Source organism: Aquarana catesbeiana, linkage group LG08 (genome assembly GCF_042186555.1).
Source record: "Aquarana catesbeiana isolate 2022-GZ linkage group LG08, ASM4218655v1, whole genome shotgun sequence".
Classification (NCBI taxonomy): Eukaryota; Metazoa; Chordata; class Amphibia; order Anura; family Ranidae; genus Aquarana; species Aquarana catesbeiana.
In genome coordinates, this window is record NC_133331.1 from 54,014,792 (window position 1) to 54,035,248 (window position 20,457).

The 20,457-nt window shown below is 40.2% G+C and overlaps 1 protein-coding gene across 8 annotated transcripts in view; it reads right to left on the reverse strand.

Moving 5' to 3' along the window:
• Positions 1 to 15,551, reverse strand: part of PLEKHS1 (pleckstrin homology domain containing S1) — a 33,092-nt gene extending 17,541 nt beyond the window's left edge. For 4 of the 8 annotated variants that reach the window (XM_073595864.1, XM_073595860.1, XM_073595866.1 and 1 more), the window contains exons 1-9: positions 15,528 to 15,551; positions 10,522 to 10,569; positions 9,448 to 9,512; positions 6,959 to 7,077; positions 5,698 to 5,835; positions 4,548 to 4,614; positions 4,387 to 4,446; positions 1,531 to 1,641; positions 439 to 504 (exon numbers count right to left, since the gene is read on the reverse strand). In XM_073595864.1, coding sequence (XP_073451965.1) covers positions 439 to 504; positions 1,531 to 1,641; positions 4,387 to 4,446; positions 4,548 to 4,614; positions 5,698 to 5,835; positions 6,959 to 7,077; positions 9,448 to 9,512; positions 10,522 to 10,569; positions 15,528 to 15,534 — 681 coding nt within the window. In that variant the 5' untranslated portion in view covers positions 15,535 to 15,551. The remainder of the gene's footprint in view (positions 1 to 438; positions 505 to 1,530; positions 1,642 to 4,386; positions 4,447 to 4,547; positions 4,615 to 5,697; positions 5,836 to 6,958; positions 7,078 to 9,447; positions 9,513 to 10,521; positions 10,570 to 15,527) is intronic. The other 4 variants (XM_073595861.1, XM_073595858.1, XM_073595862.1 and 1 more) reach the window with 3 other exon arrangements.
• Between the last annotated feature and the right edge of the window lie 4,906 nt (positions 15,552 to 20,457).

The following is a 20,457-nucleotide window of genomic DNA, read 5'->3' on the forward strand; positions in this document are numbered from 1 at the left end:
ACTTCTCTTTCGGTCACCAATCACAGGTTGAAGGAGGTCCAAGACCTGCAATTGTTGCCTAACTTCAGCAGAGAAAAGCCAAGTCTCCTGCCCTACCAGATGAGGCTGTATTATATGGCAGAGCTGCATAACTCTGGATGGACAGATATCCAAATACTTTGAAAGATAAAATACCTTCCATATATGTATTTCATCTGTGTATTTATCAGTTTGCCTGGAGTTCAGCTTTAAAAACACAAGTGTGTGCTGCATGTAATTATTCCTTTTTTACTGTTCCTCATTCCTCAGCGCAATGGGAGCTGAATTGATAAGTAACTATTTCTAGATCATGATTTCATTGAAAACTAGCGTAATCTGCACTGGATAATAATATCCCAGGCTCTGTGTGTACCTTTCACAGAGAAAATCAGATAAGGGTGACATAAATGTAGGACTTACATCCAGCAGAGGTGAGCGAGAGCGGGGATGGTCCTCGGGGTAGGATTTGGGTCTTGTAGCTTCACCCTGTGTATAAAAACAAATGCAGAATGTTTAGAAAAATCTACATTTAGGTTTATTTTATTGTGGGCTAAGCATCATTGGATAAATTGTATATAATAACTCTTGCCAAATCAGTTTGTTGTACAGGCATGGGATCAATTATTTGGAAGGTTGAGCACCTGAAGGTTTGTGAGATAGGGGGTTAATAACGATATTAAACTGCACAACCATGTATCCATTTAGCTGGTTGCACCAATGTATATACAGCCCAGTATGTCAAATATTCTTCTACCACTAGGGGGCCCTCCATAGCTGTACTCCCCCTTAGGGATGTACGTAAACAAGTGCATGGGCAATGGCATTAGCCCTGTACTAACTTCTGGAGGCCAAAGTGTGGTTATAGCCAGCATCATCCTGGGACCCAAATCTACCTGTAAAGAGAAGCAGAAGACTGATAAGCTCACCTATCTGTCACTCTGCTCTTTTTTCCTATCAACATGCTTCTCGTCAGTAAATTAATCAATTGGCTCCTTGTCCTTCTTCCCCCTCTCCAAGTCTGGAATCTGGTGTGCAGGAATTGTAAGAGGCTTATAGTCAAATTCAAATACTTTTCATGTTTAAAAAAGTACATGAAATGACATATTGATGAATATAAGAGCTGCAATATTTGTGTCTTTTATATCCGCCTTTGTGGCTTTAGAAGAAAATGCTTGGTGAGGAGTCTATATTTGACATACTCATGGCACAGCTGAAATAATTTTCCAGATCTTTACAGCTCTCCAGATACGACGGTTACAAATAAAATATCCCATGCCTGTACTGTCTGTAATTGAATTCATAACCACGCAAAAATTGGTGCAAATTTTACAGGCAAGCGAAGCCTGGTTTCACAGGCTATTTTTTAAGGATACAGATTCAATTCTTTTTTATTTATGGATTGAATATTTTGTCCAGAAATTAAAGGTGAAAATTACAGATCTGAGCATGCCAGAAGCTTGATGAAGTTGTCGTTATCATAGGGCAGGCATGACAAAATAAAGCATTATTTACCATCAACACTACTTGCTTTTCATATATCTCAGATCGTACAAATTTCACAGCTGCTTGGCGGCTTTGGACTGGATAGACTGCTAAGGGTCTGAATTCTCTAGGCCACCTAGGCTGGAAAATACAAAACTAGAGTTGGACCAAAAGTTCAAGTGGGGTGAAACTGAGGTTGATATATGGCCAAATGTTTTGGGATACCCCTCCAAATGATTGAGTTCTGGTGTTTCCAGAGGTACTGTCAATACTAATACTATGGGCGGCACAGTGGCGCAGTGGGTAGCACTCTCGCCTAGCAGTAAGAAGGGTCGCTGGTTCGAATCCCGACCACGACACTACCTGCCTGGAGTTTGCATGTTCTCCCTGTGTCTGCGTGGGTTTCCTCCGGGTACTCCGGTTTCCTCCCACACTCCAAAAGACATGCTGGTAGGTTAATTGGATCCTGTCTAAATCGGCCCTAGTATAGGTATGAATGTGAGTTAGGGACCTTAGATTGTAAGCTCCTTGAGGGTATAGGGACTGATGTGAATGTATAATATATATATGTAAAGCGCTGCGTAAATTGACGGCGCTATATAAGTACCTGAAATAAATAAAATAAATAAATAAATACTACAAAATACAAAGACATTATGGGAGATTTACTAAAACTGGAGAATGCAAAATCTGGTGCAGCGTTGCATAGAAACAAATAAGCTTCCAGGTTTTATTGTCAAAGCTGAATTGAACAAGCTGAAGTTAGAAGCTGATTGGCTGCCATACACAGCTGCACCCAATTCTGCACTCCCCAGTTTTAGTAAATCTCCCCCATTGCGCGTTTTTCCCACCTTGTGGTAACAGTTTAGTGAAGGCCCTTTTCGGTTTCACCATGGCTGTGCACAAAGACAGCTCCATAAGGACATGGTTTGACCAGTTTGGTGTGGAACAACTCAAGTGTCCTGCACAGAGCCCTGACCTCAACCCTACTAAACACCTTTGGGACGAATTAGAATGCCAATTGTGAGTCAGGTCTTCTCATCCAATATCAGTTCCTGACCTCACAAATTGCTAAAGACACCCTCTAAAATCCTTTCAGAAAGCCCTCCCAAAGAGGTGGAGGCTGTCCATGGTTTTAGAATAGGATGGTTAACAAACTCGTATAGACATGATGGTCAGGTTTCCTTTAATGATTTCCTAAATCATTTCTACTTTTCCATCCCTGGTCACAAAGCATTTTTTGCTGTTAGAAGTCACATGATACCTTAATGTGTTCTAAGGGACCTCATACATAGAGATCAAGTGCTATAGAGCTGCACAAATTGGGGTGAGCTTTAATCTCATATTGGTCAGGCATTGGACTAACATGTAAATAAAATTAAGCTTCACCTCCAACTTTTGAAGGCTGCAGGGTGTTCTCGGGGTCTCAGAGCATACTAAAGAGTATAAAAAGTGAAAAATATAGGAAATACCTATAAGCCGCGCACCCTGAACCAATCAAAGTAAATTCATTAAAATTGTGCTGAAAAACCTCTAAGGAGCAGCTGGTAGTGAGACCAAAGGTCTAATAATGTGTTGAAGAAAATCAAATACATTTCATACCATGCTCTGAATAACCATATACTGGAACCCAGGGTTGTAGGGCACGTGATACGTCACTTCCGCTAGTTGGAGCGCAGGTGGAACACAGACGGCGTACCTGCATGTTTTGAATTGGGCAAACCGTTTTTATCGTGTGTTATGTCGATGCCTCGTATGGAATAAAGGAATTTTTTATATACTACACAATGAAGAGCCCTTTCTTCTTGTTGTTTTTCAATATGATCAATCGTTGGAGTTCATCAGGCCGTGGACCAGTCTTTCTTCAGAAGGCATACTCCTACTGGTATCTGCGCTTGGTCTGACTACCTGTAATGGGTGTCAAATTCTTCTGGTGAGTAGATTGTTTGCCTGGTGGTGGTGGAAGACGCTAGTTATCTCACCCAGTCCGCAAGGATTCTCATCACTCACGTTGATAGAAGATTTTGGTGGTGGTCCATGGACATTTAATTTCAATTTAATTTTCTTTGGAAATCGTTTATATGGACATTTATTATTATTGCGTCAACACTCATGTTTATAAATTCACTTATGATTTTTAGCATTATTATTGTTTATGTATGCATATATGGTTATTCAGAGCGCGGTATGAAATTTATTTGATTTTCTTCAACATACTAAAGAGTATATCAAAGAAGGAGAGCACCACAAGTCTAGAACATGTCCAGTAAAGGTTTATTTTTCCCAAAAGGAGTTCAGAAAGTACAGCCACCATGTTAAGGGGCTCAGAGATCCCCCTTTATTAGGGCTTGTATGCTGGCAATGACTGATGATTGGAGATAGTACGAGACAGGTAATTGAAGGAAACAAACATGCGGTAATGGGATATGGGTTGCCTGTCAGATAGGTAATCTCTACTGCCATTTACCTAATCTTCGTTTCCTAAAGTTACCTGTCCAGAATGATCTCCATTCATCTATTATTGCCAATATACCAATGAAAAGAGATTGGTGAGCCCCCAAAACACGTTGGCTGGTCTTCTGACCTCTTGTTGAGACAAATTAACAACTACTGCACTTATTTTATACTTGTGCTGCCATCATCCTTTTACATGCTCTTATCCTCTGAAAAGGAGAGGCGAAAAGGAAGCTTCTCTGAGTGTGTGCCTATACACTTTTGTAGCTGTTTTAAGTAGAACTGTGCATGAGTTAATATACAGTTGGAGAACTCAAAGGATATACCTGGCTAGTTTCTGCATGTAATTATTACAAAAGATTTTGAATTACAATGTACCTATTTACTTAATAATATTTAAACTTTTTTCCATTCTAGAAGTGGGTGCCTTACCTGAGGGGGCACTGGTGGAGGAGCAACCAGGACTGTATGTTTAATTTGTGGTCCGTCCACCTTAAAATAAAAATGGACATCTGTGATACCAGTACGAAAGGGTTGAACATCCAAAGCTGTGATATATTTTATATTTTACATATATATTTAACACTTCTTACATTTTCTGTTTGGTTGATTTTGACCCAGACATCTGTGATACATTTCTGCCAATTTTTGATGTTTTCCCTGAAAGGAGAGAGACAGAAGGACATCAGAAATGATGGCATGAATGGCATATGCTCCTTCTCATGGGGTTCTCAACTTCACATATAGATACAATCTGCAGCCCTGTCTTGAACAAGTCATGGATGGAGGTTGTTTAGAGACCTCCTCCAACTGTTAGCTGAGGCTGCAGCTTTCACTGAACTCTCATAGACCAATAATCAATCAATATGCTGGCTAGGAGAGACATTATATCTTTAGAACATCTCAGAGTAGACAGATATACAGTATATTTCCTTACCTGAGGTTGACCCGATTGCCTTTTGTTACTCCTCCAGTGTGGAAGTTAACACTCTTTATATTGACTTTTAATACTTAAAAAAAATAAATAATGTTTTTCTAATTTTTTAAAGGCTGGAGTTGTGTCTTAAAACTCATCGCTCTGGCAAGGTGGCGAGAAGACATGACTCATTGGTACAGAGAGTTGGTTCAAGACACAAGCAAAATATATGGTTTGGAGACAGGTTCACTTTGAGTGTCTTTTTTTTCCTACAAGTGCTGTTATTTTAGGATATATACTGCTGGGAAATGATCCTTCAAAGTCGCACCAACGGGTTTAACCAGTTCTGAGTGGAACAATGGCATTCAGCTGGCAAGAAGTTTGGGGGCGTATTTCTGTTCATAAAAAGCATTTAACAGAATGTTTCGTATATTTACTTCTTTTTTTGTTACAATGTTTATGGAGTTAAGAGAGCAGTTGTTTCTAGATTAAAGTCATAAATATAATTGTGATACAAGACAGTATAAAAAAAATGTTGCAATAAATGTGCAATATATACTGTATATATTATGATAAGCGCGAGGAAGAACTGAAAATGTCAGGTAAGGAAATAGAACAATACGACACTGAGCATTCTGAAGGGACTGTTCTCGAGAAATAAAAGGGTGCAGCAGTAAGGCAGAGGAAGTGGCAGAGTCCAACAGTGCAGAGTATTTCAGGAGAGGAGAGTTAGATGGAAGGAGCAGTGTCCTCCGGCGGTGCAGATTATTTCAATAGATGAGAGTTAGATAAAGGAAGGAGACTCCAATAATACACATTGAACTCACTTATTCTCATCCAACAGGTAGTAGACCCTTTTGTTAGTTTTGATGCAGAGAACATTCTGTGGACTGTTGTTGAACAAATTTGTGATGGTGGTCATATTCTTGTCCATTGCATTATATCCCAAATCGATAGATTTTATGCTGCAGACCAAAAGTGAAAAAGGTCATTTTTTTCATACCTACATATATCCTAGAACTTACATTTAAATTGATAGTTTGTGCAGACACTTCCTGGTGTTCAATAGGACAGTCTTGTGCCATTCCAAGTCTAACCTGGGAGGCCTCCTTCAAGGCTACAATCTACCCTGGGAGGCCTCCTTCAAAGCTACATTCTACCATGGGAGGCCTCCTTCAAGGCTACATTCTACCCTGGGAGGGCTCCTTCAAGGCTACATTCTACCCTGGAAGGCCTCCTTCAAAGCTACAATCTACCCTGGGAGGCCTCCTTCAAGGCTACAATCTACCCTGGGAAGCCTCCTTCAAGGCTACATTCTACCATGGGAGGCCTCCTTCAAGGCTACATTCTACCCTGGAAAGCCTCCTTCAAAGCTACATTCGAACCTGGGAGGCCTCCTTCAAGGCTACAATCTACTCTGGGAGGCCTCCTTCAAGGCTGCAATCTACCCTGGGAGGCATCCTTCAAGGCTACATTCTACCCTGGAAGGCCTCCTTCAAAGCTACAATCTACCCTGGGAGGCCTCCTTCAAGGCTACAATCTACCCTGGGAGGCCTCCTTCAAGGCTACAATCTACCCTGGGAGGCCTCCTTCAAGGCTACAATCTACCCTGGGAGGCCTCCTTAAAGGCTACATTCTATCATGGGAGGCCTCCATCAAGGCTACATTCTACCCTGGGAGGCCTCCTTCAAGGCTACATTCTACCCTGGAAGGCCTCCTTCAAAGCTACATTCGAACCTGGGAGGCCTCCTTCAAGGCTACAATCTACTCTGGGAGGCCTCCTTCAAGGCTGCAATCTACCCTGGGAGGCATCCTTCATGGCTACATTCTGCCCTGGGAGGCCTCCTTCAAGGCTTAAATTTACCTTGGGAGGCCTCCTTCAAGGCTACAATCTACCCTGGGAGACATCCTTCATGGCTACATTCTACCCTGTGAGGCCTCCTTCAAGGCTACAATCTACCTTGGGAGGCCTCCTTCAAGGCTACAATCTACCCTGGGAGGCCTCCTTCAAGGCTACAATCTACCCTGGGAAGCATCCTTCAAAGTTACCATTTTTCAGAATATCAATTCAATCATAGGGGCACCTACTCGCTAACAAGAATTTCCCCTTTATAATCCATCGACACCCCATCATAGGCATAATAGCGGATGAAGTAGGAATCCACTGCGGTTTTGCAGAGCTTAAATAAGCGTCCTTTCCATGATGCCTGTAATGAAACAAAGGATTGTGACATGAACTGGCTGAAGCTGTTTGTAATATTGTTAATAACATTTCTGTCCTCTATTATCATTGAGAATTTAATGTTAGAATTTTAAATCAAATCAAGATCTAGACCCTCCAGATTCCCTTCAGAAATTCTAAACCTTGATGAAGGTAGTCGGTTAACCCCAAAAAGCACTGGCTCGTCGGTGTGACATTTTATAATGAAATTAACTCTTTCCATCTAGCTCTGATTAGAAGCACTTGTAAAATTTGACTGCAATGGATTGTTTATTCTGCACAAATAGAAAGGCTTATTCACAGTAAGAGCTGTGAAAATATGGAATAGACTTCCTCAGAAACTTATTCTGGCCAGCTTAGTTGATTGTTTTAAAAAAATAGCTGGAGTATACCTAAAAGTATACCTAAATGCACAAAATATAACATTAATAGGTAACAGCAACGCTGTATCCTGGCCTAGGTCAACAAGGCCCAGGCCTAGGGCAGCACTTTGCAGAGGGGCAGCATGGAAAGAGTCCCCACCAGCTTGCGCTGTTGCCCAGTCTTATGGGGCAGACTGGGCTGAGAGGCAGATTAGTCTAGCGCCCCCATAAAGCAGCCGCACTGCTTCTGGTATGCGGGCGGCCGGCATTCCGCAACTGTGGGGGTGGTGGGGGGTGCCCCTTCTAATTTTGACTGTCCTATCATCCTGGACCACAAACCTTCCTCACTGTGCTATATGTTTTCTGCTGCACCATTGGCATGGTTATATCTTCTTAGTCCTCTCCATAAAATTATCCGAAATTTGTGCTTAAAGTAGAGCTATAGGCAACACTTTTTTTTTTTCATTTTGGATAGAGTAAGGGAGGGTTATAGCCCCTGTCAGTTTATTTTTTACCATCCGTGTCCCATTGCAGAGATTTCCCTTCACTTCCTGCCCCATAGCCAAACAGGAAGTGAAAGGATATCTATGCAAATTAAGGGAATCCATTGCAACCCCCCCCCCGCCAGGCCCTCAGAACTAGTGTCCCCACTCGAAAATTTCAGGGTGGGTCTTGAACACCAAGGGGTGGGTCATATTTAAATTAGGGGGGGGCACGGGTTTAGTCAGGCCTAGGGCAGCACAAAACCTAAATACACCACTGGGTAACAGCACTAGAGATTGTTGATCCAGGGAATATTGCCCTGTGGGATAAGGAAGAATTTGTTTTCCCCCACTGGAGCAAATTGGACCATGCTTTAGGCTCGATTCACACCTATGCATGTTGCTTTTGGGCGTTTTTGGAGGTTTTTTTTTCATGCTTGCCACGTTTTTGAGCAGCGTTTTTGCGGCGTTTTTGCCGCGATTTTGCCGCGATTTGCGTTTTGCGTTTTATTTTATTTTTTTTTTTTTTTACAGTTTTTTTTTACAGTCTAAAAAAAAAATTAAAAAAAAAAAAAATAAAAATAAAAAAGAAAAGGGAAAAAAAGCACCAAAAACGCACCAAAAACGCTGCAAAAACGCTGCAAAAACTGTGCACTTGCGTTTTTGATGCTTGTCCATTGAATTCTATTACATGCAAAACGCTGCATTTTGCATGAAAAAAAGTCCCTGACCCTTTCCAAAAATGCAGAGAAACAAAAAGGCATTGATGTGAACATGTTCCATAGGAACCCATGTTAAAAAATTCCTGTGCATTTCTGCAAAATGCAAAATGCATCAAAAAACACGCTAGTGTGAATGGAGCCTTATAGAGGTTTTTTTTTCCTTCCTCTGGATCAGCTTTAGGTATATGGATCTGTAAATAGAGGTCTTCTATTGATTTAGTAATTTTTTATTGGTTGAACTAGATTGGACTTTTTTTCAACCTACCTATGTAACAAGAGATTATGAAAAATAGAAAAACCTTTAGGCTGGATTCACACCTAGGCATTTTTAGTGCTTTTTGCATTTTACAGATTTGCACTACAGTCCATCTAGCATGGTTTCCTATGGAACATGTTCTGTAGTGCAAATCTGCAAAATGCAAAAAGCACTAAAAATGCATAGGTGTGAATCCAGCCTTAGAAATCCCAAACCGTAATTATATATAGCTATACAGCCTGGTTCACACCTATGCAGGTTGCAGTTTGCATATTCCGGATACATTTTGCATTTTGCAATGCACCTTTTTGATCCATTGAAGTTTATGAAACCAAAAACCAGAAAAAAGTCCCTAGCCCTTTCCATAAAATACACAGATGTGAACATGACCCATAGGAAACCATGTTAAATGGACTGTAGTGTGTTTCTGGAAAACTGAAAATGCACTAAAAAATGCATAGGTGTGAACCAGGCCTAAATGAAGCTTAGCCGATATCACCTACATAATATCAAAATAATATCAAAATGCATTACTTTTTTATATAATAAGTATGGAGGTGGAGACTTGATGAGACATCCTTCTTTAATGATTGTGCAATCTGCAAATAGAAATACATTTAATAACGTTACTTCTTAACTACCAAAAGTATATTTTTCATTACAAGCCTAAAGATTATTTGGTAACTCCCCTCAAAAAAAAAAATCTACATTCCAGTATGTTTGGTATCATGACTCGCTGTATGCATTTTTTATTTTTGAGGAAATCTTTTTCTGTGAGTTTGTTGCAAAGTTTCTTCCCTGGAGATCCTGCAGCAACAGCACTTCCTGTTGCCGGCTGACAGCGCTAAGCCGCTGCTCTGGAATTGGAAGCAGCATTGTTAGTCTACTGTGTGCAGTGCATTCCTTCAGTCAGCCATTGACCTGTTAAACAAGTCTATCAGGGAGACAGCTGAACGGCCAACTAAAAGCGCACACGAGGGAGGCTGACAATGCTGCTGCCAATTGGAAGGCAGTGGCTCAGTGTTTTCCGCGGTTACTGACAGGATCTCCATGTTAAAAACTTTGCTACAAAAAGGTATCATGCCAAGCATTCTGAAAAATAGACTTAGGGGTGTAGATATAAAAGCAATTCACAAACTGCATGTACATTAGTTGTGAGTGTGAATAGGGGCAATATCAAATGTATAAGGCTATTTTCTCTTCAAGTCAAATTGAGCAAATCAAGAAAATACCACATTGCAGATGGAGCTAAAGGTCATAGTAAACAAGTATTTATTTAAGCTCCAGCTATTGGCCATAATGCAGTATTTTCCAGATTGACACTATTGTATGTGAAGAATCATTGAATGACATTCAACCTGGAGAAAATAGCACAATAACAATTTTGCTCCCACTCGCAACGTTTTGCAAGATAGTTGCTATTTGTCTTGTTGCCTTTCATTCTATCTTATAACACAACGCCACACAAAACCTTATATTAGTGGAGAAGGGTTACAACCTCTGTCGTTTTCCCCATCATTTGCCATTTCTGGACCACTTATAATTAGTCCAGTCTGTGGCATCTGATATGAAAACCACAGAACCCGCATGAAATTGCTGAAATCTTACCAATTTCTGTGCTGGAACGTTTTGGCGGCATTGTGAACCAATTTCTACCTGTGAAGAGAACGGCATGGTCAGCAACATTGGATTAGCTGGTGTATTTCCATAGATTGTATAAAAAAGGGAGAGAATTGGTATACAGAACCTCAGGGATAGATATATATTATATGTATATTAGTATACATTATAATTTACTGTATATATAGACATATATTTTTTTAAATATATACTGTAGTATATCTATCTATATGGATATATATATATATATATATATCTATATAGATAGATATCTACCCTGTTTCCCTGAAAATAAGACCTAGCGCGATTGTCGGTGATGGCTGCAATATAAGCCCTACCCCCCAAATAAGCCCTAGTTAAAGTCCTTGTAGGTCTTATTTTCATAGTAGGGCTTATTTTCGGCGAAACAGGGTAGGGCTTATTTGGGGGGTAGGGCTTATATTGCAGCCATCACTGACAATCACGCTAGGTCTTATTTTCGGGGAAACAGGGTATATACTGGTAGATATATATCTCTCTCTCTCTCATATATATATATATATATATATATATATATATAGATAGATAGATAGATAGATAGATAGATAGATAGATAGATAGATAGATAGATAGATAGATAGATATATAGATAAATTTTATCTATATATATATATATATATATATATATATATATATATATATTTATTTATTTATATATTATCCATCTATATATACACTATATATATATATATATATATATATATATATATATATATATATAATTAAACTTTTAATTAATTCTATTGGGAATAATAAAAAAAGTCATGATCCCATCAAACAAAGTGTTAGTATTAGTATCAAGGGACACATTTGTGCATAAACCGCCAGAATTTAGCATCATTTGGCAGTGGCACCCATCCAGGCGTTACAGGTGACTGGCAGCCTATACAAATCAATGAGTGCGGTAACACGCATTAAAGGGTAAGATGAGTGGCTCAGGATGCAAACCATTCTATGCTAAACTTACATGAGCCAGTCTTGTTATTAACATGCATGCAGCTATTGTCTTCCAACTTTTGCTGTTTGTTTTTTAGTTTTCAAAAAACACAGAATTTTTAATTAATATTATTGCTGAATAATTCCTAAAGCAAATTGCTAGATTATTCTTTGTCTTGGTCACTTACTTCCTTGATCGATTTAAAACTTAAAAAAAAAGAATGATGTCCCCAGTTTTTCTTTTCACCCCATGATGCCACCCGGCTGGTGCAAAGGCCACTCCAATATGGTCACATTGAGAACAGATTAGATTGTTTCTTTTTGTTTTTAGAGGTGCCCAGTGTCAGTCAATATAAGTGCGTGCAGAAAAACAAAGGATTTGATGAATGTTCCTTATCCTTGGTGCTCATTGTTTGTTACTGACCTTGGTGAGGAGCACTTAGCAGCATAATCAGTTATATACAGTAATAGAACCGACTCTTACACAAAGGTGTGGCAAATATTGACCATTTTTTAGTGTAGTTATAATCTTGAACATAACTGTTTAGGTGTTGTGCTCACATATTTTAGTGATAAAGGTTGCATGGGGACGTTACGTAAAAAAAATGCAGCTGAACAAGCTAACGTGTCATGAGAATGTAAATATTCCTCAGTAGCAATTAATCTTCGCAAGAATGATGAATATATAACAGTGAAGTGATTACCCAGGTTCAGTGAAATGAGTTACTTGATGGTAAGTACTTGAAGCTACATAAAAATAGTGATTGGTCACAGTGATTTGTCATAAATATTAGAAAATGGGTGGGCACGCTGCCTATATATAAAGCCATGTATCCAACTGTACATTCAGAGCCACTGGTTTATAGCCCATATACAGCCTACATAGAGAAGGCTTTACGCAGCTGTCCATCCAGAGCCACTCATACCTCCCAACTTTTTGAGATGGGAACGAAAGACACCTATTAGCTAAAGTATGTAAGCAGAGGACACACACCCCCCTGCCATGCTCCCACTTAAAGGACAGACAGACATAGCGCAGACGTCTGTTCAGCTGGAGCTGCATGCTCCGATCTTTCCATCTGCGACTGCTCTGGCCTCTGCCCACAACCCCAACCAAGACCTGAAATAGATCTGCTTAGTTAATGTGGCGCATGCTACAAACACCTGTTTCCTGTGCCAATATACCTTTGGTATTTACTGCGGAGGAGATTTACTAAAACTGGAGCACTCAGAATCTGGTGCAGCCGTGCATGGTAGCATCTAGCTTCAGCTTGTTAAATTAAGCTTTGGAAATAAAACCTGGAAGCTAATTGGTTTCTATGCAGAGCTGCACCAAATTTTGCACTCTCCAGTTTTAGTAAATCACCACCCCCCACCCCGTGTTTCCTTCAATATGCTTATTCTGACAATGTAAAGGTAATAAAGTGTTTACTGAACTGAACAGGATCTACTGCCGAAGGACACTGATTTCTATCTGGTGACGGTGAAGATTTTGAGCTCTTGTCAGCAGAATGCTGACGTCAGTCACGGGTAATAAATCCTCTCAGCTGGTGAGTTTTCTACCCACGCCTGACAGTCTCCAACTTGCCAGGAATTACTCGAAAAGTTCAACTTGCTTTAAAGATACAACAGTTATAAATGGTACGGAAGTTGTTATGCAACACTACCTTCCCTTCCCTCTAATATTCCAATTTCTCTGTAGGACACAACTACCGGTACTAGTCTGAATAAAACAAAATTCTAATCTCCCTGCTCTTGTAATTTGCTACCTCCTTTGTCCAAATTATAGCCAATCGCATGCCTTGGGTATGGCATCCCTAGCTCTCATGTACTTCCCGGCCATTGGTCTGGCAATTTGATAAGTGAGTGGCCCCCTCCTGTCCAACATTCTTCAATATAAAAAATAAATACAAATAAAATATTGCTGGCCAATCAGAAGCTGCATCCAATCAGATACCAGCATGGTTCAGGTATTCTGACAGCTGTAGATGCTTGGCTGTCAGAATACAGTGCCTGGCAGCTGAGAGTCCTCCATCCATGCTGGATGGAGGATTGATAGATTTCTTTCATTCAACCTGTGGGGCTGAACAAGGGAAATCTTCAAGTGTTTGGCCAGATTTAGGCCTGATTCGCACCTATGCAGGTTGCAGTTTGTATATCCCAGGTGCATTTTGCGTTTTTCAATACACGTTTTTGATCCATTAAAGCAGGGGTCTTCAAACTACGGCCCTCCAGTTGTTCAGGAACTACAATTCCCATCATGCCTAGTCATGTCTGTGAATGTCAGTGTTTTACAATGCCTCATGGGATGTGTAGTTCCGTAACAGCTGGAGGACCGTAGCAGATCCCTGCGTTAAAGTCTATGAAACCAAAAAACCATTAAAAAAATCCCTGACCCTTTCCATAAAAGGCACAGATGTGAACTACATCCATAGGAAACCATGTTTAATGGACTGTAGTGTGTTTCTGCAAAACTGAAAACGCACTAAAAAATGCATAGGTGTGAACCAAGCCTTAGGGTGATCTAGAAGTTGCATATATAAGAATTGGAGATGTACGGTAGTATTGCTTTTAATTCTAGGGGTCTATTTATAAAAAAAATGTCTCAAGCATTTGCACAGCTGATATTCCTGGTAATTTGCCCAATGCCGTTATTTTATATGGTCGTTGGCTCCATCTAGTGACCATAATTCAGTATTTTCCTGAAATACCTCAATTAGGAAAATACCGCTTTATGATCGCTTTATGATCACTAGATGGATCTGATGATCATAGAAAAGAAATGTTTTAGGCAAATGTTTGTGACAGCTGTGTGAATGCTTGAGACATTCACAAAGCAATTTTTTTTTTTTTACAGATAGACCCCATAGTATTGGTCACAGTATAGGCTGACCCTTCCATTGATTCTGTAGGCTTTTGTTTGTCTACAGACCCCTGTTGATGGAGCAAAGCTTCTCAGACTGTTCTGACATTATTCCCGGTAGTGATGTTCTCGGCAGTCGTATTTCAACGTAATGAAACTCTTCTGGTTTGGCCGCATACTATTCTTTCTCTATTGACAGAGGTAAAGTTCCAGAACAATTCTTTTACATTTAAATCTGACCTTCAGCCTTCCCTTCAGTCTTGCACAGTTGTACAGACTCCCCTCCTGCACTGAAATGGCTTACTCTGATTTCACCGCACACTGTGAGATTCTCACAATGTGCATTAGAAGCTGCAGCAAGTCAGATACAGCTCACCTCTGAGGTGACGCAGCAGTTACAAAGCATATCATGGCATCCACGGGTGCCCAGAACTCCCCACTCCATGCTCCTTTAGGACCCCTTCACACTTAAGTCCATTAAGCACATGCTGTAATATAGGCGTGTCAACAGCCACTGTATGTGTGCTTGGGGGTACCTTTCTAAATAAATAACAATACATACCTAGGGGTATATCTATACAAAAGTTGCAAAGATATTCATCCTGCAAAACTACTTGTACATTTTGTTCTGTGGGAATGACAGAAAAATTGAATGCTGCTAGGCTATTATCTCTCCAGGTTGGATGTACTATATTATCAAGAATGTGAATCAAGGAAATACCACATTGTGGCCACTAGATGGAGCTGATGATCATAAGCAATAAATATTTACAGTATTATGACATTCTGCTCCATCTAGTAATCATAATGTGGTATTTTCCCAATGCAGGCTATTCTTATGAATAAAGAACATTCGACCTGGAGAGAAAATAGCCCAGTAACATTGACATTTATCCCCATTTCCACAGAATGAATGCACATGCGCAGTTTGGCTTTAGCTCTGCAATTTTGTTATAAATACACCCCATCGTACTGTGCATTGCATTACCTAAAGGTATGAAGTCAGTCAGAGCTTTAACATAAGGAGCCAGATTTCGTACTGCTGAGAAGTAATTGTAGCCCGCATGAATCTAAAAAAGCAAAATCAATTTCTGCAATATTTTACATTTACCTAGCTAGCGATCCCTTTAAGAATAAAAATCAGCCAATGACTTACCAGGCATTGTTTCTGGAGCAGCTGGTGCAATTTTCAGCAGCAAAAGCGGCACCAACCTCAGATCTTCCCCTCCTTAACCTGTTCCTTAAGTCGTAAAATTAACTTATTCCCCGTACACCTTGTTGGCTTGCATGTAAAGTAATGTTTGGGTTTCCTCCTTGGTTACTCCGGTTTCCTCCCACACTCCAAAGACATCCTTCTAGGTTAATTGGCTCCTGTCTAAAATTGACCTTAGTATGTGTATGTATGAATGTGAGTTCAGGACCTTAGACTGTAAGCTCCGTGAGGGCAGGGACTGATGTGAATGTATAATTATATATGTAAAGCGCTGCATAAACTGACAGCACTATATAAGTACCTGTAATAAATAAAATGAATAAAAAATTGCGAAGTGTGGCTGATTTACCAAAGAAGTAAAGCCCGTTCACTTTGCAAAGGGAACTTTCACTTGAGGTGAAGTTTTGCTGAGTTGGACCATCCAATCATAAGCAAGTAAAAAAATCAAATAAAAACTCTTTGCAAAATGGGTATTCTGTGCAAAGTGATTTTTTTTCCAGCATTCACTTGCATTGTAAAAATTTAATTTGCTGAGTGAACGGTCTTTAGTAGATCAGCCGCCTGGCTTAGAACTCTCTCTCTATGTGCGTGGTGCAGCCGGGCAGGTGAATACTTACAGGTGTATGTTGCCTCCAGCGGATCCTGCTCAGTACTGAGTGGCACGCTAGGCGACCTGCTGTTATATGTACATAGTCTGCATGAAATTTGATCTGCTAGGAATTCCCCTTTCTGTGCAGCGTCGTCCAGGGGAATTTTACCTCCGCCTTTAGCCAGTCTAGGGAAAAACCAAAATACCACTCGCTTTATTTATTTTTTTATTTTTTTGTTTTTTTCGGTGACAATGCAAAGATTTCAGATCATTTACTTCCTTGAGATCGTGTTATTGTACTCTCATAGCAAAGCCAATTCACGATCAGACCGGGAAAGCTTTGAGACAGAACAATGCAGAATTAATCCAGACTATTCACTTTCATGGGGAAACTGCCAAAACAGTAACTACTGTACGGTAAAGAGAATGTTAAAGTAGAACTCAAACTAAATATAACGAGATAAAATGAATAGTCCATGGTGAAATAACAAAACCAGCTTTTGCTGCAATATGCACCTGCAACCTGGAGATTTGCCCTACAGTACGTTTGTTCTGCCACTAGATGACCTCACCCCCAGCCTGTGAATGGACAGTGAAAGGAGAAGCAGCACAGTGATAAGGTTATCTCTCTGTGACTCTGCTCTCTTCTCCTATCAGCATTCATCAATATATGAACTGATTGGCTTCTTGTGCTGCCTGAGCTGTGCTATACAGGGGCCACATTAGGCTGATCCTGGGTCAGATTTCAGTACTTACACTGCATATGTTAAAAAAAATAACTTTAAAGCATAACTCCGCTTTTGTTGAGAAAAAAACATTCCCCTCTGGGTGATCTATGTACATTGAAGAGATTTTACCAAACCAAATAACAAAACCAGCTTTTGCTGCAATATGCACCTGCAACCTGGAGATTTGCCCTGCAGTACATTTGTTCTGCCACTAGATGTCCTCAGTCTGAGCCCAGGTTGTCTTGGACCCACCCCCAGCCTGTGAATGGACAGTGAAAGGAGAAGCAGCACAGTGATAAGGTTATCTCGCTGTGACTCTGCTCTCTTCTCCTATCAGCATTCATCAATATATGAACTGATTGGCTTCTTGTGCTGCCTGAGCTGTGCTGTACAGGGTACAGGGGCCACATTAGGCTGATCCTGGATCAGATTTCAATACTTACACTGCATATGTTAAAAAAAATAATAACTTTAAAGCGTAACTCCACTTTTGTTGAGAAAAAAACATTCCCCTCTGGGTGATTTTACCAAACTTTTACCAAACTTTGTTGCAGATTCTTACCTTTTGTTATTCTGAAGAAATCACTGTTTGTTGCTCTGTGTCCCTGGGCTAAGTGAGTCTAATATGAGTGCTTTTATAATTATCAACCAGCTACTGCACCTGCAGGGCTCTAATGAGGAAAGGGGCAGGGACTGCATCCCTTTATACGGGATTTTCTATTGGGAGTATCTTACCAAAAACTACATTTTTGTTGCTGGGGATGCATGAAATCTGAAAATCAGTGAGCCCATCACACAAGCAGGAAATTACATTTCTGGGGTTCGTTCTGTATACATTCTGTGTACAGTACTCCTCCAGGATGCCATATTGCATTGCACTTCCAGAAAATTACAGCGCTGCAGATTAAAGGAAAGGTCATTTTTAATAACATTCAAATTACAATATGACTTGTGTAGCAATTGTATATGCTATATTATTATCTTTTGTGCTATCTTTTTCCCCATGAAAGTGGAGTTACCCTTTAATGATGCAACTATCTTTTATAACTGTCTACAGTTTAAATTTAAAAAGTTTTTTTTTTTTTTTGCGATTTCTTTATTTTTAAATTCTGTTTTTACCTATTTTCTCCCTTCTTCCCATCTCAGCGCTGCTGATCTCCTGAAGTCCAGCCACCTCATTGCTCTGGACTGCACTACGGGTGTGTCTTTGATGCTCTGGGCTCCCAGAAAATGTGTTGAGTAATGCTGGGTGTCATTCAACCCGGAAGAGGACTGGGTGAGCTCAATGGAATGGTGCAGGGGACTCAGGAGAGAGTGATTATTGCAGCTAGAACTCATTTTTGTTTTTATTAGGTTTTTCTTTCTATGTAAAAACGAGGCATAACAACAAAGCAATCTCTTACAGAACTGATTTTTATTTTCAAACACTTGAGCAATGTTGATTTGAAGAAAGAAACTGATGAAACTACCTACCTGGAGTTTGCATGTTCTCCCTGTGCCTGTGTGGGTTTCCTCCGGGTACTCCGGTTTCCCCCCACACTCCAAAGACATGCTGGTAGGTTAATGGGCTCCTGTCTAAATTGGCCCTAGTATGTATGAATACGAGTTAGGGACCTTAGATTGTAAGCTCATTGAAGGTAGGGACTGATGTGAATGTACGATATATATGTAAAGCGCTGCGTAAATTGACGGCGCTATACAAGTACCTGAAATAAATAAATAACTGATGCCATAAAAAAAAGAGTAATTTGCAGTGGACAATCTTTGCATTTGTACACCTCTGTCCACTGCCTTTGCAGCTTATAGGGGAGCAAAAGTGTGGCTCAACTAAGTGTTTTTACCATCCCCAACTGCAAATGAGAATCAGTAAAATGGTTTTCTGATGTTCAGATTCAATGAGCTGGATTGTTCTCTACTACTTTCCCATGCTGGCTCATTCCCTTCTTCTTTGCTGTGCTGGGTTTTTCACTTCTTTCTGTCCTGTGCTGGGTTCTTACCTTCTTATTGTCCCACACTGAATTCTTTTCTTCTTGTCCTGTGCTGGGTTCTCCTCTTCTTCTTGTCCTAAGCTGAATTCTTCTCTACTTTTGTCCTTTGCTTGGTTCTTTTTTTCCTTCTTGTCCTTTACTTGGGCCTTCTTTTTTTCTCGTCTTGCTCCACCTTATCTTTGTTCTTTTCTTGATCTTTCTCTCCTTCTTGTAATGTGCTACATCTCTCTATCATTTAGTTTGTCTCTTCTTCTCCTAAGCTGTATTCTTCTCTGCTTCTAATCATGTGCTGGGGTATTTTCTTTCTCTTGTCCTGTTCTAGCTTCTCCTCTTCTTCTCGTTCTGTACTACTACTTGGGCCTTCTTTTTTTCTTTTCCTGTTTCACCTTATCTTTGTTCTGTTCTTGATCTTTCTCTCCTTCTTGTCTTAAGCTTGATTCTTCTCTGCTTCTTGTCTTGTTCAGGGTTATTCTCTGCTTCTAGTCCTGAGCTGGGTTCTTCTCTTCTTCTTGTCCTGTGCTAGGTTTTCTTTCTTCTTGTCATATGCTGGGTTCTTACTTTCTTCTTGTCCTACACTGAGATCTTTTCTTCTTGTCCTGAGCTGGGTTCTTCTCTTCTTCTTGTCCAAAGCTGAATTCTTCTCTACTTAGTGTCCTGTGCTGTTTTTTTTCTCTTCTTCTTGTCCTTTACTTGAGCCTTTTTTTTTTCTTGTCCTGTTCCACCTCATCTTTGTTCTGTTCTTGATCTCTCTCTCTCTTTATTCTTGTCATGTGCTGGATCTCTCTATCCTGTCCTTGGTTTGTCTCTTCCTGTCCTAAACTGGATTATTCTCTGCTTCTTGTCCTGTGCACGGTTCTTCTCTGCGTCTAGTCCTGAGCTGGAATATTTTCTTCTTCTTGTCCTGTGCTGGGTTGATCTCTTTTTATCCTGTGCTTGGTTCTTTACATCTTCCTGTCCTGTGCTGAGTCCTTTCCTTTTTTTTTTTTTTGTCCTATGTTGGGGTCTTCTGTTTTTCTTGTCCTATGCAGAGTTATTCTCTTCTCTTGTTCCAAGCTGGATTCTTTTCTACTTCTTTTCCTGTGCCAGGTTCTTCTCTTCTTGTCCTGCACTGGGTTCTTCTTTACTCCTTTTCTTGTGCTGTATTCTTCTCTTCTTCTTTTCATGTGCTGGGTCCTTCTCTTTTTCTTGTCCTGCACTGGGTTCTTCTCTTCTTCTTCTTGTCCTGCACTGGGTTCTTCTCTTCTTTGTGTCATATGTTGAGTTGTGCTCTTCTTCTTCTTGTCCTGTTCTGGGTTCTACTCCTCTTCTTTCCCATGCTGACTTCCTTATGTCCTGTACTGGGTTCTTTTTTTTTTTGTCCTGTGCTGAGTTATTTTGTTCTTCTTGTCCCATGCTGGAGCCTTCTTATTTTCTTGTGCTGTGCTTGGTCCTTCTCTTCTTTTTGTCCTGTTCCACTTTATCTTTGTCCTGTTCTTGAACTTTCTCTCCTTCTTGTAATGTGCTGAACTCTGTATCCTGTTGGGTTCTTTTCTTCTTTCCCTGTGCTGATTTGTTCTTTTGTCATGTGC